The 13,322-nt window shown below is 37.7% G+C and overlaps 1 protein-coding gene across 1 annotated transcript in view; it reads left to right on the forward strand.

The window, feature by feature from the left end:
- The first annotated feature begins 2,377 nt into the window (after positions 1-2,377).
- The window catches only part of LOC103801923 (RAC-gamma serine/threonine-protein kinase), a 131,015-nt gene continuing 120,070 nt past the window's right edge, over positions 2,378-13,322 (forward strand). The window contains exon 1 of the mRNA XM_009074360.1: positions 2,378-2,535. Coding sequence (XP_009072608.1) covers positions 2,490-2,535 — 46 coding nt within the window. The 5' untranslated portion in view covers positions 2,378-2,489. The remainder of the gene's footprint in view (positions 2,536-13,322) is intronic.

Here is a 13,322-nt window from a genome sequence, read left to right on the forward strand (position 1 = left end):
GTGTCTTTGTAGTTGGAAAGAAAAATTCAACTGTGATCACTTAAAGAATGCAGTGGAAGTCTGGTGGAAATCTGAACTTAAGTCGGGTATTTGGAAACTGATGTGCTTACACTTCCTTCACGGAACAGCTGCTCTTAGGTCACAGTTGTTTGACACCCACCTCTGGGCTTTGTAAAGATTTATATGTGTTTATAATAAGAGCTGATACTGTGCTGCGGTGATCCAGAACGGCAGAACAGCAGCCTGCTCTCAGGCGCGTGTCCTAATCTGTCAGATCTCTCTTCAGGCACAGCTGATAGACTTGCTTATCTCGTTTGAAGCATGCAAACAAAAGTTCTGATAATGTATGACCCAGAAATTAACTCTAACACTGGTAAGGTGAAGGATGTGGAAATGCATGCTCTGGTTATTTCTCCCGTACTGGCTTGAATGTAATACGGTGTCTAAACAGCTGAAGTTAGTCTGATCAGCTAACATCAGTAATGCAGTGACATGTCCTTCCAAAACCTTGTACATAATAGTTACTTTTCACTCTTATGAAATCCTAAACAGTATTTAAGCTTAAGGCAGGGTGCAGTTACATAGACACAAGTGTCTGGTGACCGTTTAGATACGACAGAATATGATGCCAGTGCAAAAGATTGTGCATCGCCTGCACAAGTCTCACAGTCATATCTGCCACTGATGTGGGGGTGTCTCAGAGACACTGCATTCAATATTACTTAAACTTTGCAGCATTAATGAGCTTAGCATTGTGGTTTTTACTTTTATGCAGCTGAAACACACAGTGTTTTTGAAAAAATAGTTCAGTGAGAGCAAATCTAAAACAGACACTTCAGTGTTTCTGTAAAATCAGGCTGTACTGTATTTTTCATTGCATACCACTTGAAGAAAATAATCATACCAAGTTTAATTTTGCATACTACAGCATCCATACAGAAGTAGCCTTCCATCTAGCTGCTGTGTGGTGCAAATACACGTTCTTCAAATGACAAATTAGAAATAACCTGCATGTCTGTAATGGTTCAGTTTTCAGCCTGTACTTGATTGGGTTAAAACAGCTTGTTTCCTGGTCCTTTCTCCATTAATATGTTGCACAGATTGCTTCTAGCACAGTCATATTTGTTTCTATTGTGTTTATGTTTGGTCAGTCTTCTAAGTGGATATGTATGGTCTGCATTCGATAGTACTAAACTTGTGTGTGGGTTCCTGTTCTCTGCTAGCACTGTGTACATGTGTGCTCCTGTGTGTGCAGCTGTAGAAGGGTGTTCCTCCACCATCAGAGAAATCCCATCTCTTGGCTTCCCACCCTCTTCTGGATGAGTGCTATTTGAATGCTTCTGTTTATTATAAAGGATGAAGGGGAAAGGCAGTTTGCTGGGAAAAGGAAACCTCTCCTGCCCTCTGGCTTCTCTTTCTATTTGATTGGAGTGCTATTTATCCCTTCTTCACAGCTGTACTCTGGGAGTGAGGTGGTCAAAAGAGAGGGTTGTGGCTTCTGAGAGCGGTATGTCCTGTTCCAGGACTAACTTCCCTTCTGTGCCCTGCAAGCTGAGCTTTGTAGGGAAAAGAGCACTCTTGTCGCTGCCTGGCTTAGAGATTTGAGAGAACATGCGTTCCTTCTTTTCATAAAATAAACATTGGCTTTTTTTTATTATTTGTACTTCTAAGAAGTTGTTTTTCTGTTCGTGTACTTGCAGATGATGCTGTTGTTTTTAAAACTTGTAACTTAAGGATTTGTATTGGCTGTAATGAAGTTATAGTGGAAGTAGGAAGAATGTTATAGTTCTATAGCCTTTACTTTGTAAAAAATAATTAAAGCATTAAAAAACCCTAATTGCATGGTTGGGAAACTGGTTACTACAGTTTTTAACAGTTATGAGGGTGACTGTATCCATAATACTTAAGGTTTTGGTTTTAAACATGTTTACAGAACCTTTCCTTCATTTTTTTTTGCACTCTAGATTTGACCAGTGTAGCCGTAATAGAGGAGGCACTTGTCCATTGAATAGATTCTGGCAAATGTGGGAACAGTTAAAGCTCCTGTGTGTTCAGAGTTGGACCTGTGAAGCAGTACCGACAGCCTTTCATTTAACAGCATCCTGTGCATTAGTACGAGAGAATTCTGTTGTGCATGTTTTGTAGAAGTGCCATACGACTTAAAACTTAACACATTCTGCTGCTTTTTAGTGTTGCAGTGTTCATGGAAAATGTACTGTAAGACCAGAAACATGGTTCTGTTACATGGTTAATTAAAAAAAAAAGGCAGATTTTTAATATGAGCTCAGTCAGTGAAATACATCAACAAAGACTTTTTTGTTGGCTGTCAAGTGAGAAAAACAGAAAAGACTTAAATTCTTTCTCTAATATTTCCTTCCAGGCTGACTCATCAGTAGAAATTGTGAAGAGCTGCGGAAGAGAAGCCAAACAGACAAGCTGATAACTCAAGGAAATACTCTTTTGAGTTGGGGGTTCAGAGTGGAGTCATCATGAGCGATGTTACCATTGTGAAGGAAGGCTGGGTACAGAAGAGGGGTAAGTTCTACCTTCTAATGGAAAGTTGTTCTGATGCATCCACTGGCCTGCAACGGTGTTGTATTGTTACACATGTGAATGTTCTTGATTTATCTCTGGTCTGCAGCAAGCTCATCTGGCTGTATGGAATTAGTGGCCATTAAGGCCTTGGTGTTGTTAATACTTAACCCTCAGCCCTGCTCCTGTTTATAGGGGTAACTGACAGTGAAGAGGATGTTGGACTCAGTAATTCCTACTTAACCTTGCTGTTGCAGCTGCTGTTACCTGTGTATCAGACTAAGTAGGCTGTTGTGACCACTGCAAGAGGTAGTTAATAGAGGTGCACAGTAGAAGGTTGCCTGGAAGCTGCTGCAGATGTGATATTTTGTGTGAAACTTCCTAGATGCCAAAATCATTCAGTGTGGCTCAGCTTGCAAATGCAGTAAAATCAACATTGTACTTGCATAAAGCTCAGCATACACGTAATTACTTTGCAGACCTGGAAGTGATATGATTAAAGAGTATGTTCCTAATTATAAGCCAGTCTAAAGTATGAGTTTTCTGTTACATTTGAATTCCTGTGAATTCTTGAGATGCCACTTTATAGTGTGTCACCATGAGATTTACAAACTTGGGAAGGTTGCTGTCTGTTAAGCTTCAAATGGGAAACCTCTAGAAATATCTGGCATTTGTATCATGTGATGAACTTTGGATGAAATCTTCCATGCTTTATGCTGCTCTGCTTTAGGTTGTGGCTGCTCACATGGTTATTTTCAAAAGAACATAATCTTTCTTGCAGAGAGAAGGTGATCTGGATTTTAGGGTGATTTATCCCATGGTTTCTGTGATTCTAGCCCAGAAAGATTTAGACTGAAATAGCGGGAACAAAATTACCCTTTAAATTACAAAGAAATGCTTTGTTTCAATACCAGTGTGTGAAGACAGAGATCATTATTAGCTTCGTTATTGCAGATTGACATTAAATGTCAAAGAAGCCAAGAGAATGAGAGAAAAATTTTATTCTTCTTTTATTCTTTCTGCATAAATTGAATTTTGGGATGCATTATGGGTATTGTAGATGAAATTGAGCTAAACTATGTGAAGCCTAAGGCCTGCTTCCTATGTCGGAGTATAGACTTCTAACATAAAATTTTATATGGCAGGAACTATTAAAAATTTGGAATTATTTTTCCTTCCCTTCTTCTTGTTGTTTACTCAGCTTGGGGATCTGATTTCCTTTTTGGTTATTTCATATAAATTTATTTCAAATGTATTAGAATGGTTAGGATGCACCAAATGCTTTACTTTACATGACAGCAGTTCCTTCATGTAATATTGCTGATTCTTATCATATCTTGGTATCAACTCTGTGAGCACTGGATATGCATATATTAGTCACTGGGGTCCAGAAAAGGACAGTGTGCAATGAAATGCAGTGTCTTAATGTTTGAAGTTCTGAAATGTAAAATAAAGGGTTTTTTCCTCATGCTGTTTTACTATCTGTTAATTGAAGAAAAGCCCACTGAGTTGACATTCTGATGTCAGTGTTGTTAGTAATTGTTTTCTAATTAAAGACATTTCATGACATGCATTTTTCCTTATCTTAAATAACTTTGAGTGAATTTATGGTTGTGGTTTTTTTTCTTCTTCTTGCTATAGGTAACTCTGTAGGTGTTAGTTGGCTTTTAAAAAAATTATATCTAATAATGTCCTTTATTTTCTGTGTCTGGCTTACTCTGGTTGTTGGTGGATTAAAGTGTTTGTTTTGTTTGGTTTTGAAAGCAAAAGGAGAAGTGCAGTGATGTTTTACAATGTCAAGAATTTGTAAGCATTTAATTCAGTGGTCGTACATTTCGTGTGATTACAACTTTTACCCTGACCTTGCTCTGGAGCAAGAGAATCGAAGTTGTCAGACCTTAATCTAAATACTGAATGTTGGAATATGCTCAGTAGACACTTCTCATTTTGGCAGCTCAGTATTCTCTCTGTACTAAGAAGCATCATGGGATTGGGTAAAGCTGCCTTGCTTCCACAAGCTATCATGCTATTACAGTTTTAATGTGAATTCTCTTATCATCGATGCTTGATACTCATTGACTCAGTTCACAGGGTGGTTTTGGTAGGTACAAACCAGGTTACTCCTGGAGGAAGGTGAGCATGTGATCTCTTCTCCAGGAAGACAACAAGTGAACTCCAGCCTCAGCGACCGGTCCTCTGGACAGCCCTGAACCTTATGTGCGGTGCATCATCCAATCTGAGACTCCAGACTGAATTTACCTTGAAATAAAACTCTTAAACACTACCTGCTGGAAACAGGGGAGTGGGCACCAGCTGCTTCAGTTGACTGATCTGTTTCTATTATGCCAGATTACTTGTTCATGTGGATATAGCCTTGGACCTTTTAAAATTGACTTCTTCATCAGTCAGGATGGTTTGTGATTCAAAGGAAATCAAAAAACCAATCTTTCTCTGTCATTCACAGCCCAGTCAAGGAGTATGGAGATGATTTGCAAGTACTGGGATGAAACAAGCTTTTGAGGAGCTGTCTAATGAGAGAGGCTATTACAAAGGCAAATTGAGTGAAATGAGTGTAGGGATGAGAGGAGAGGACTAAGAATTGAGCTGGGGATCTCTCTCGCTGAATTGACTCTGCTAGAGAGAGGCTAGGGAAGACAGGGTCTGTTGGGGCACCAGAGGTGAGAACTTTGGACAGTGGAAGACACAAACCCAAGGGGAAGCAAAGCCTGAGAAGCTTGATGAAGTTCAGGTGCAGTCAGGTCCCATCTCACAGGTGAAAGGAGACCCGAAGAACAGCGGCTGGGCCTGCCTGTGCAAGTAGTACAGCTCAGTGAGAGCAGATTCAGAGAATGAAATAATTAGTGGTGAGGACTTAATACCTATCTACACTCATTGCATTTGCAAAGTGAAGTGGGTGTTACTTTGGACTGGCTTCTGCCTGCTCCTGTGGCCTTTTGGCTGCTGATCCTTCAGTAGATTGTGTTGCTTTTAGTTTCATCTGAAAGGAACCAGATTTGTGCACTCTGGGACTGCTTCATGCAGCAATTGAAAGTGCATTAACTTGGGTGATAGGAAGACATGTTGCAAAAGTGCTCTCCTTGCCTGAACTAAAGTACTAATTCAGGTGTACCCTGTGAGGCATCAGAACTTGCACAAGTGGAGACCTAGTGGAGCAATCTTAGAGTGGAGTCTCTGCTCAGGGAAGAGGGAGTGGGACTGTATTTTGTATGGATGGTGATAAGAACCAAGCATCTCAATGGCCTTGTGTCCACACTCTGCTGCAGAGATATTCTTGCACTTCCTTGGCTTGGTGAGGCTAATAATTCTTGTTTCTGTTCTCCAGTTATTCTTGCAGCCAGATCAGGAGAGAGATGTGTTGTCTTCCTTTATGAGTTTACTTACTAAATGACACCACTGTTTTTCTTTGTAATGCATACAGATAAAAGGGAAACAGTTTTGACTAAAAATCTTAAATACAGTAACCCAAACTTTGCGGCTGATGTGCAGAAATTAAATATTTGATATTTATACACTTACTGTGAGGACTCTGCAGTAATCCCTGAAATGTCTTTTACATTTTGGATTTGCTTATAAGCACAATGTTTTGCAGAGTGGATTTTTTAAACTATTGCAAGAATTAGTGTTTTTAATTTTGCTTAACATGTTTCTGCTGTATTTACTAAATTAAATTTAATTGTTACAGAGGGATGATAAGTTTTAAATGTATCAGTTTGGAAACAACTGAGTTTTTACATGCATGATTAGGCTATATCATTACAAAAATGAGTTTTATGCATATAATTCAGGTGGTATTTTTTTCTTTAAAGCCAAAGTTTCCTGAGTTGTAGAGTTGACCTTGTCTGTGGTCTATAACAGGCACAACAATTAGATTTAAGAATCATTAATAACTATGCTTAATTGCAACCTAATTTCTTTATATATAACCTGTGCACAAGATTTCAATTAATTTAAACATCTGAAAAGGTTTAAGAGTCTTTGTTACCATGTTATTGAAAGATCATTTGGGACAAAGGGAAAATTGACACAGATGCTAACTTTTTAAAGGACCCAGTTTTAAATTTAACGTGTCAACTAACTTTAATTGTAAGAGTAAGGTTTTGGTTTTGGGGAGGATATACCTAGTGTGTATTGTATAACAAGATGGCTAAGTCATTATTTAATGACAAAGCAAAATGTTACCAGTTTAGATCAGTGCTTCTGTTGTCATACTTCAGTTACCATACCTCTGTTTGGGCTGCTGCCTTCAAGTGACATTAGATAATGCTGTTTGTTATGGCAGTCTTTAGATGGGTTACTTGATGTGTATTTTTACCCAAATTATATTGAATAAGCAGTGTATCTGACTTACTTGTAGGGGTGAATTTAACATAATCTTACAATTTTAATGTCCTCATTTTATCTCGCAGCAATCACAGAAGTCCTAGTATTCCAGTAAGCTAGAGAGGGAACTGAAGTACAAAATTGCTGTGGCTTAACTATGATAACTTAAGAAGTTTGATGTAATGAGATGGTGGTAAAAAACAGATGTCATGAAGCTTTCCTGTTGTGAGATTGTCCTGTAAATAGTGTATCACTGAAATACTGTAATACCATTTTTCACTCAGTGTTTCTCTTTTGTTTTCTTTTTCTTTTTTTTTTTTTTTAAATACAGCCTTTCATAGCTTCTTACTAGCTAGAATTGAAGTCGTGTTAGTATTTCTATGCTCATACAGTTTATAGAATAAGATATGTTTGATTTACTGCGATGAGATTCACTCAGCTGCTGGTCTGTTTTCATTTTTGCAATTCAGGACATGATGCAGGTATCATGGGATTTTGAGAAATAACCGTGTGGAAAATATTTACTGTTGTTATATCAACTCTCAAGAAAAATAAGTAGTGTAGTGGAATAAATCTATTGTTCCGAGTAGGAATACAAGTGTTGTTTAAAGTACAAATTATTTATAGTCTTAAGGTAACATGTCTTATCTCCCCCTCCGCCCAGCTCAAATCCAGAGAAAGAACTATTATTTCAGTTAATTTTACAGTTGAACCAAGACCAAACAGATGTTAATTTTGGAAATACACACTGGAGATTGAGTTCATGTTGTACGTTTGGGGTATTTTTGTTGGTTTTGTTTTTGGTGGGTTTTTTTTTGGGTCGGGGCATGAATTGAAAAATTAATCTCAGAAGTTACGGTATTAATTGAGTGTTATTCACAACCTGCCAGAAATCTTGTTTGCAGATTGTCTGAATTATTTGAGCAGTTTAACACACCTCTAACAAAGACAAATTTAAATAGACTTTGTTGAACATCTGCTACACAAAGGAGAAGAAATGTAAACTTTTTTTTTTTCTAATTGTCTTAGCTAATAGTAGTTTAAGGTAAAATCTTGATTGATGAACCACTTGAAACAAAATAAGCCTTTCATATTGTAATTGTTATACTTTAATTCTGTCTAGGTAATAGAAAATTTGATTTACTGTATAGTTCCAATAAAAGATATGAATATAAAAGAGGCAGTTCCATGAGTACTGAAGAGAGAAAAAATGACAATACAAGCTTTCTTATATTGATGTACTAAAGCTAGATTTTTCTTTTTTTTTGAATTCTCAAATTCCCATGCAGTGCAGAAATGGACTTAAGTAAATCCGCAAAGTTACTTGCAGTCCAGGAAATCTCATGCACTGGTTTATTTTCTTTGCTTCCACATACACTCTGAACAGAGATCTGTGTATTTAGAGGATGTTATCCTGCAACTTCACCACTGGGAGACGTGAAGGGCCCTCTGGGCCCTTCCTCTGTCCCTGTCACTTGGTAGTTGACTACCAAGATCTTCTTTATGGAATAATTAGAACTTTTTTTTGACCATACTTGTCCTTGAAGGAAGGGCAGAACCATTTGAAAATCTTAAATGCGATGTAATTAGAATGGCGGTGGGGTGTTCTCTTTGCTAAATAACTGTTTATTCCAGGTGCTTTTTAAGTAGTAAATAGGTGAGTGTAATTTTTGCAGCTCTCCACCTTGGATTATTATCAGTTTCTGTGGTTAAAGGCATTTTGCTTTAATAACTGAAGCATGGGACGCAAAGTATTTTGAACGATCTCAAGATTTTTCACTGCAATATCCTTGCTGAATGCCAGTTTAGATAATGCATAGTCGATTCATTTCTCAATTTTTAAAATTGTTTTTGTTTCATTGTAGCTATATTGCAGACAATATTTCAATAATATTTCCAGTTTTAAAACAGTTGTACAGTTGTGATTCTCACTGGTAAAAATGATACTCTTCTAGATGGAGCTGTATAGGAGATGAAGGTGGCTAAATTCTGTGCGTGTTCTTTAATTGAATGTACTAGTTCCTACCACTAATACATCAGATAGGAAATGCAGTAGTATATTCTAAGGGAGGAAGGTGTTCTCCTATGTCTGTACTATCAGGGCATTATTAATATGGAATATTCATGGGAATACCAATAGCTTTGACCTTGGTGCTACTCATTTTCAGATTGTCTTAAAGAAGTTAGCCAAATTCAATACCTAAACAATCCTTGTTTATTTTCCTTTCAGTTGCTTGTAAGGCATGTGTCTGGTGCACTTTAGGGCTTGAGCTTTCACATATTCTGTGGTTTTTTGTGGTAGAAAAGTGCTTTTACTATTCCCGACGACAACAGGTTGCTTGTTACACAGGAAACCACCTAGGCAATGGATAGTTTTGAGTATTCTGGACACACTGGCCTTACATGTTCTTGTGTGTCTGCTCCATTTCCTCTGTAATGAATGCTGCCTGGTTGCTCATGTTGTGAAGGTTTTTTTCATTCATACCAGTTTGCTACCCATGAGGGCAATACTTCTAAAGACACAAGGTTAAACATTCTCTGATGCAGCGATTAGGGAAGCAATATGTTATCAATTCATTGCCCTTCTCTTGCTCACAACCCTTTTGGCCTGGCAGTACTGTATGACCAGCAAATGTCCAAAGGACGCTGTTGGGGAAGAATTTGAGGAACCATTTTCACATTGAAAACATTTTTGCTGTAAGGATAATTTTCTTGCAATACCAGAACTTTTGTTGTCTCTTAAAAAAACCATCTTCCCTCAATATACCTATATGCCAGCCCAACAAATTTCCCAAGTCTTTGTGCTTTCTTTTATTTCAGAGGAAATCCATGTACCTGTTCTTCTCACCTCAGCTAGGTCAATCAGTTTATGCCTCTGTGGGACCCACTTCTTTAATACTAAACGTGCCGTAATCGTCAAAAACATTAATAAGGTCAACAGCTGTGACTTGAAACTAGGTCCTGAAGAAGTTTTAGGTCTGGACTGAGAAGTCACAGTTTTTGGGGCATGAATATCAAAGTGGCAATTGAGTCTGCAAACTGAGATATTGAAAAATGAGCTTTAGGAAGAGATCAGGCTAGCGGTGATTTAGGGAGTGAATAGACAGTTGGAAGAAAAGGGAAGAAGGTTTTATAACTACTCGTGCTTTCTTGCTTGCCTCTTGTTTTCTTAGAGGAATTGTTGACCCTTCATGAGCATCTCTATAAACTGTTGACAAAATTAAAGTTTTTGTCCACCAAAACATGGAAAGATGCTGGTAGGGCCTGGGATTTTTTCAACCTCCAAGTTCTTGAGAGCAGTTTGGTCTTTCCTAAATTGCAAACTAAACATTGTTGCTCAGTTCCAGCAGCATGGACCTTTACTTGCTCTGAGAGGGTTTCCTGGCTCTCATGGTAGGTCTCCATTTAGCACAATAGGACCAAGTCTGTTGAAGGGTGCTTGGATTTTGTTGTCTGTACTATATACAAGTGTTTCCAGACCTTTTCTTTGGATGCACTGTCATGTTTTTTCCTATGGACTTGAGAGGCTCTTGGCAGTGGGAATGTATGAGCTGTGGTCACAGTGTAAGCCAGAACTTGTAGTAGTTGATAACTGGGAGATTTGCTTTAGATACACACTCCTTATTTGTAATGCAGGTGTACCTCCAGTCTTACTATTTGCAGTCCTCTTCAACCATCTCATAACTGTGTCTCAGCTAGTCTGAGTTATTGATTACTTCCCTTGCAAATCAGGGCATTGTTAACTTACTTTATATAAATCTAAGTACACTTCTTTGTAATCAGATTATTGCAACTGACATCTTGTTTACTGTAAATTCTGAATTTATGGTTTGCTTTCTGACAAAGTGCTTTCTTAACAACTGATAGGAAGATAGGAAATGAACATGTCAGACGCCAGAACACTGATAAGAAAACACATTCCCTTTTTCTAGATAGATTCGTCAGTGCACTTTCAAATTGATGGCTGTCTTGACTTTGGGAGTAGTCTTCCTAAAAATATTTAATTACAATGTGGTAGCACAAAAACTGTAAAATTAGGAAGTTCCCAGTTTCAACAGTTGTTACCATTTTTACATCGAAATTCCAAATTGTGTAATCCTCAGTTACTCACATTTGAACAGTTGAAATGTAAAAGATTTTACTGGGAATAGCTCTCTGATGATCTTTTATCAACATTGTCATACTAAGAAAGTTACTGAAACCAGAATAGTCTTTACAAATAGCTTCTAACTAGGTAATGAGAAACACACCACCGGGGAGAGATTTGAGTGCTACTTGATGCAAGTGCTCTGTGCTCTTAGTTGTAATAAACTTGCTGACAACTGTGTTCATAATGAAGAAAGGCATGCAAGATGGTAAATTGTGTGAAGAACTGGGCCAACAGTTAGGCACTCAGTATTGTGAGTTTTAACCTGAATTTGTCCAAGTCACAGTTCCCCTCAGATAAAATGGAAATAGTATTGTTACTTCACCTCAGAGACTTCCTGAATGTGAATTTGTTTATACTTGTGGAAGTACTGAGTGCCTTACATTGCAATATTCAGGATTTTTTAAATGTAATTTTTTTATATGGGAAGTAAAATGAATCTAACAGTAGTTAAGTTCAGCCTGAAGCCGAAGCAGTGGTTTTTTTTTTGGGTTTTGTTTATCCTCCTGACACATTGAAGAGGAAGAGGTAAAATCTGTTAGGTCATACAAGGGGAGGAGTTGTTAAGAAGATTAAGAAGAAAAATCTTAAGGTTAGTTCTTTTGCTAGATGTCTTTCAGAATGACTGGAGGAAAACCCTGAACAATGATCACTGGGAGAGAGTAATCCATAGGAACATGGCAGCATCTTTACTTATGGTTGCACACTTTTGACCCAATGAACCTGTGCAGACAGATTAGTGGTATAACTTTTACACAGATGAAAACACTTAGAAAAATGTTGTGCTTTCATACAGCATCGTTTGCTTTACTTTGAAGCTAGTGTTCACTCACTTTGTCTTGAACTGTGCTGGCTTTTATAATATCATGCCCGTTTATGTATGCTAATACATCAGAAACTTTTCTGAACAAGTTTATTCTTATCTTGAGAAACAGCAGCAACTACTGTATTTTAATTAGAAGCTTGTGAACTTGCCCCTGATAGATGCTGTTCCATGTTTACTTGAAACTTATGTTAAGTGGAAGCTGTTGCTGAGATGGGGGAAGTGTCATGTCCTCTTCTTACTTGGTTGTGTTGACACTTGTGCTCATAATGGTGACATGGTGAATCATGCCAGGAAATTTATCTGGCTGAAAAAGAATCTATTTTTATTTTCCTAGCTAACTTTCAGATGGATCACTTCCCTGACCTGACTCGCCATGTAGCTGCACAAACAGTAGTGTATGTGTAACAGTGCAGGATGGTTTTCTTTGAAGTTCATGTTTAGAAAAGGACCACTGATTTACTCTTTGTGCTAGTCTTAAATGTGATTGAATTAAAAAATGCCACCAGGAGGTTAGCTAGTTCCTATTCCTATGTATTTATAGTTTTTAAACAAACAGAATTTTTAACAGAATAGTGACTTGGCTAATGTCTGAAACTTTAAGTGGTTCCTTAATCCAAATGATACAGTAGCTTTGTAATCCTCTTGGGTTTAGAGTTTGAAAGCTGTTTAAAAGAGTATTTTAACTGAAAAAATATCCCAAAGCTTATGATAGACAGATACTCTTCAGAGGGTAGTGAGTTATTGGCTCTTAGATATTATTCAAGATTAAAATTATAGTTGATGGTTCTCAGAGTTCAGAATATGCATATTGTGTGGGTGGGCAATCAGTGAAACTTAAGATAATGTTAATTTGTAAGCCTCTTGAATTTTCTCATGGAGTTTCAGCAGTAGAGTTTCTGTAGAGTTTTTGCTACATTTGGTAGAATTCCTGTTAAGTAGATTTTGGCTGTAACTTGTTCCTTGCAAACCTGCTTCTGGGTTTGCTTGGTTGTGTACCAAAATTTGGAGAAGGATCAAGCTCTTTATGATTTCAACTTGCACTGATGGGTATTTTAAATGAATTTTTATTGTAAATACTTGTATATGAGATCCCTTTGGATGGTTTTCAATCACAGTCAGGATCTTAGACATTTAATTTTCACTAGGTGCATAGGATTTAATGTGGAACTGCTGTCGGCACAAAGAGGCTTACATGGAGATGATGAACTTTTCCCTCACTTGATCCAACCATCCTTGTCCCAAAGGAGGCAGGGAATTATTTATATACACAACTGTGTGGGCAACCATGCTGATATTAGACAAAATAGATAAATTTCATGGTGAATGAGTGTCATATTCTCCAGGCAGGTACAGACACCTTCTAGTTTCCCATTTGTCACAATCCATAGTGCTTGCCAAAGAGCCGAAAATTCCAACCCAACCCATCTGTTTTTAGGGATCCTTTCTAACACTTTGTCTTCCCCTGCATCCTCTCCA

This window comes from Acanthisitta chloris, unplaced genomic scaffold (assembly GCF_000695815.1).
Source record: "Acanthisitta chloris isolate BGI_N310 unplaced genomic scaffold, ASM69581v1 scaffold8265, whole genome shotgun sequence".
In the NCBI taxonomy this organism is placed as follows: domain Eukaryota; kingdom Metazoa; phylum Chordata; class Aves; order Passeriformes; family Acanthisittidae; genus Acanthisitta; species Acanthisitta chloris.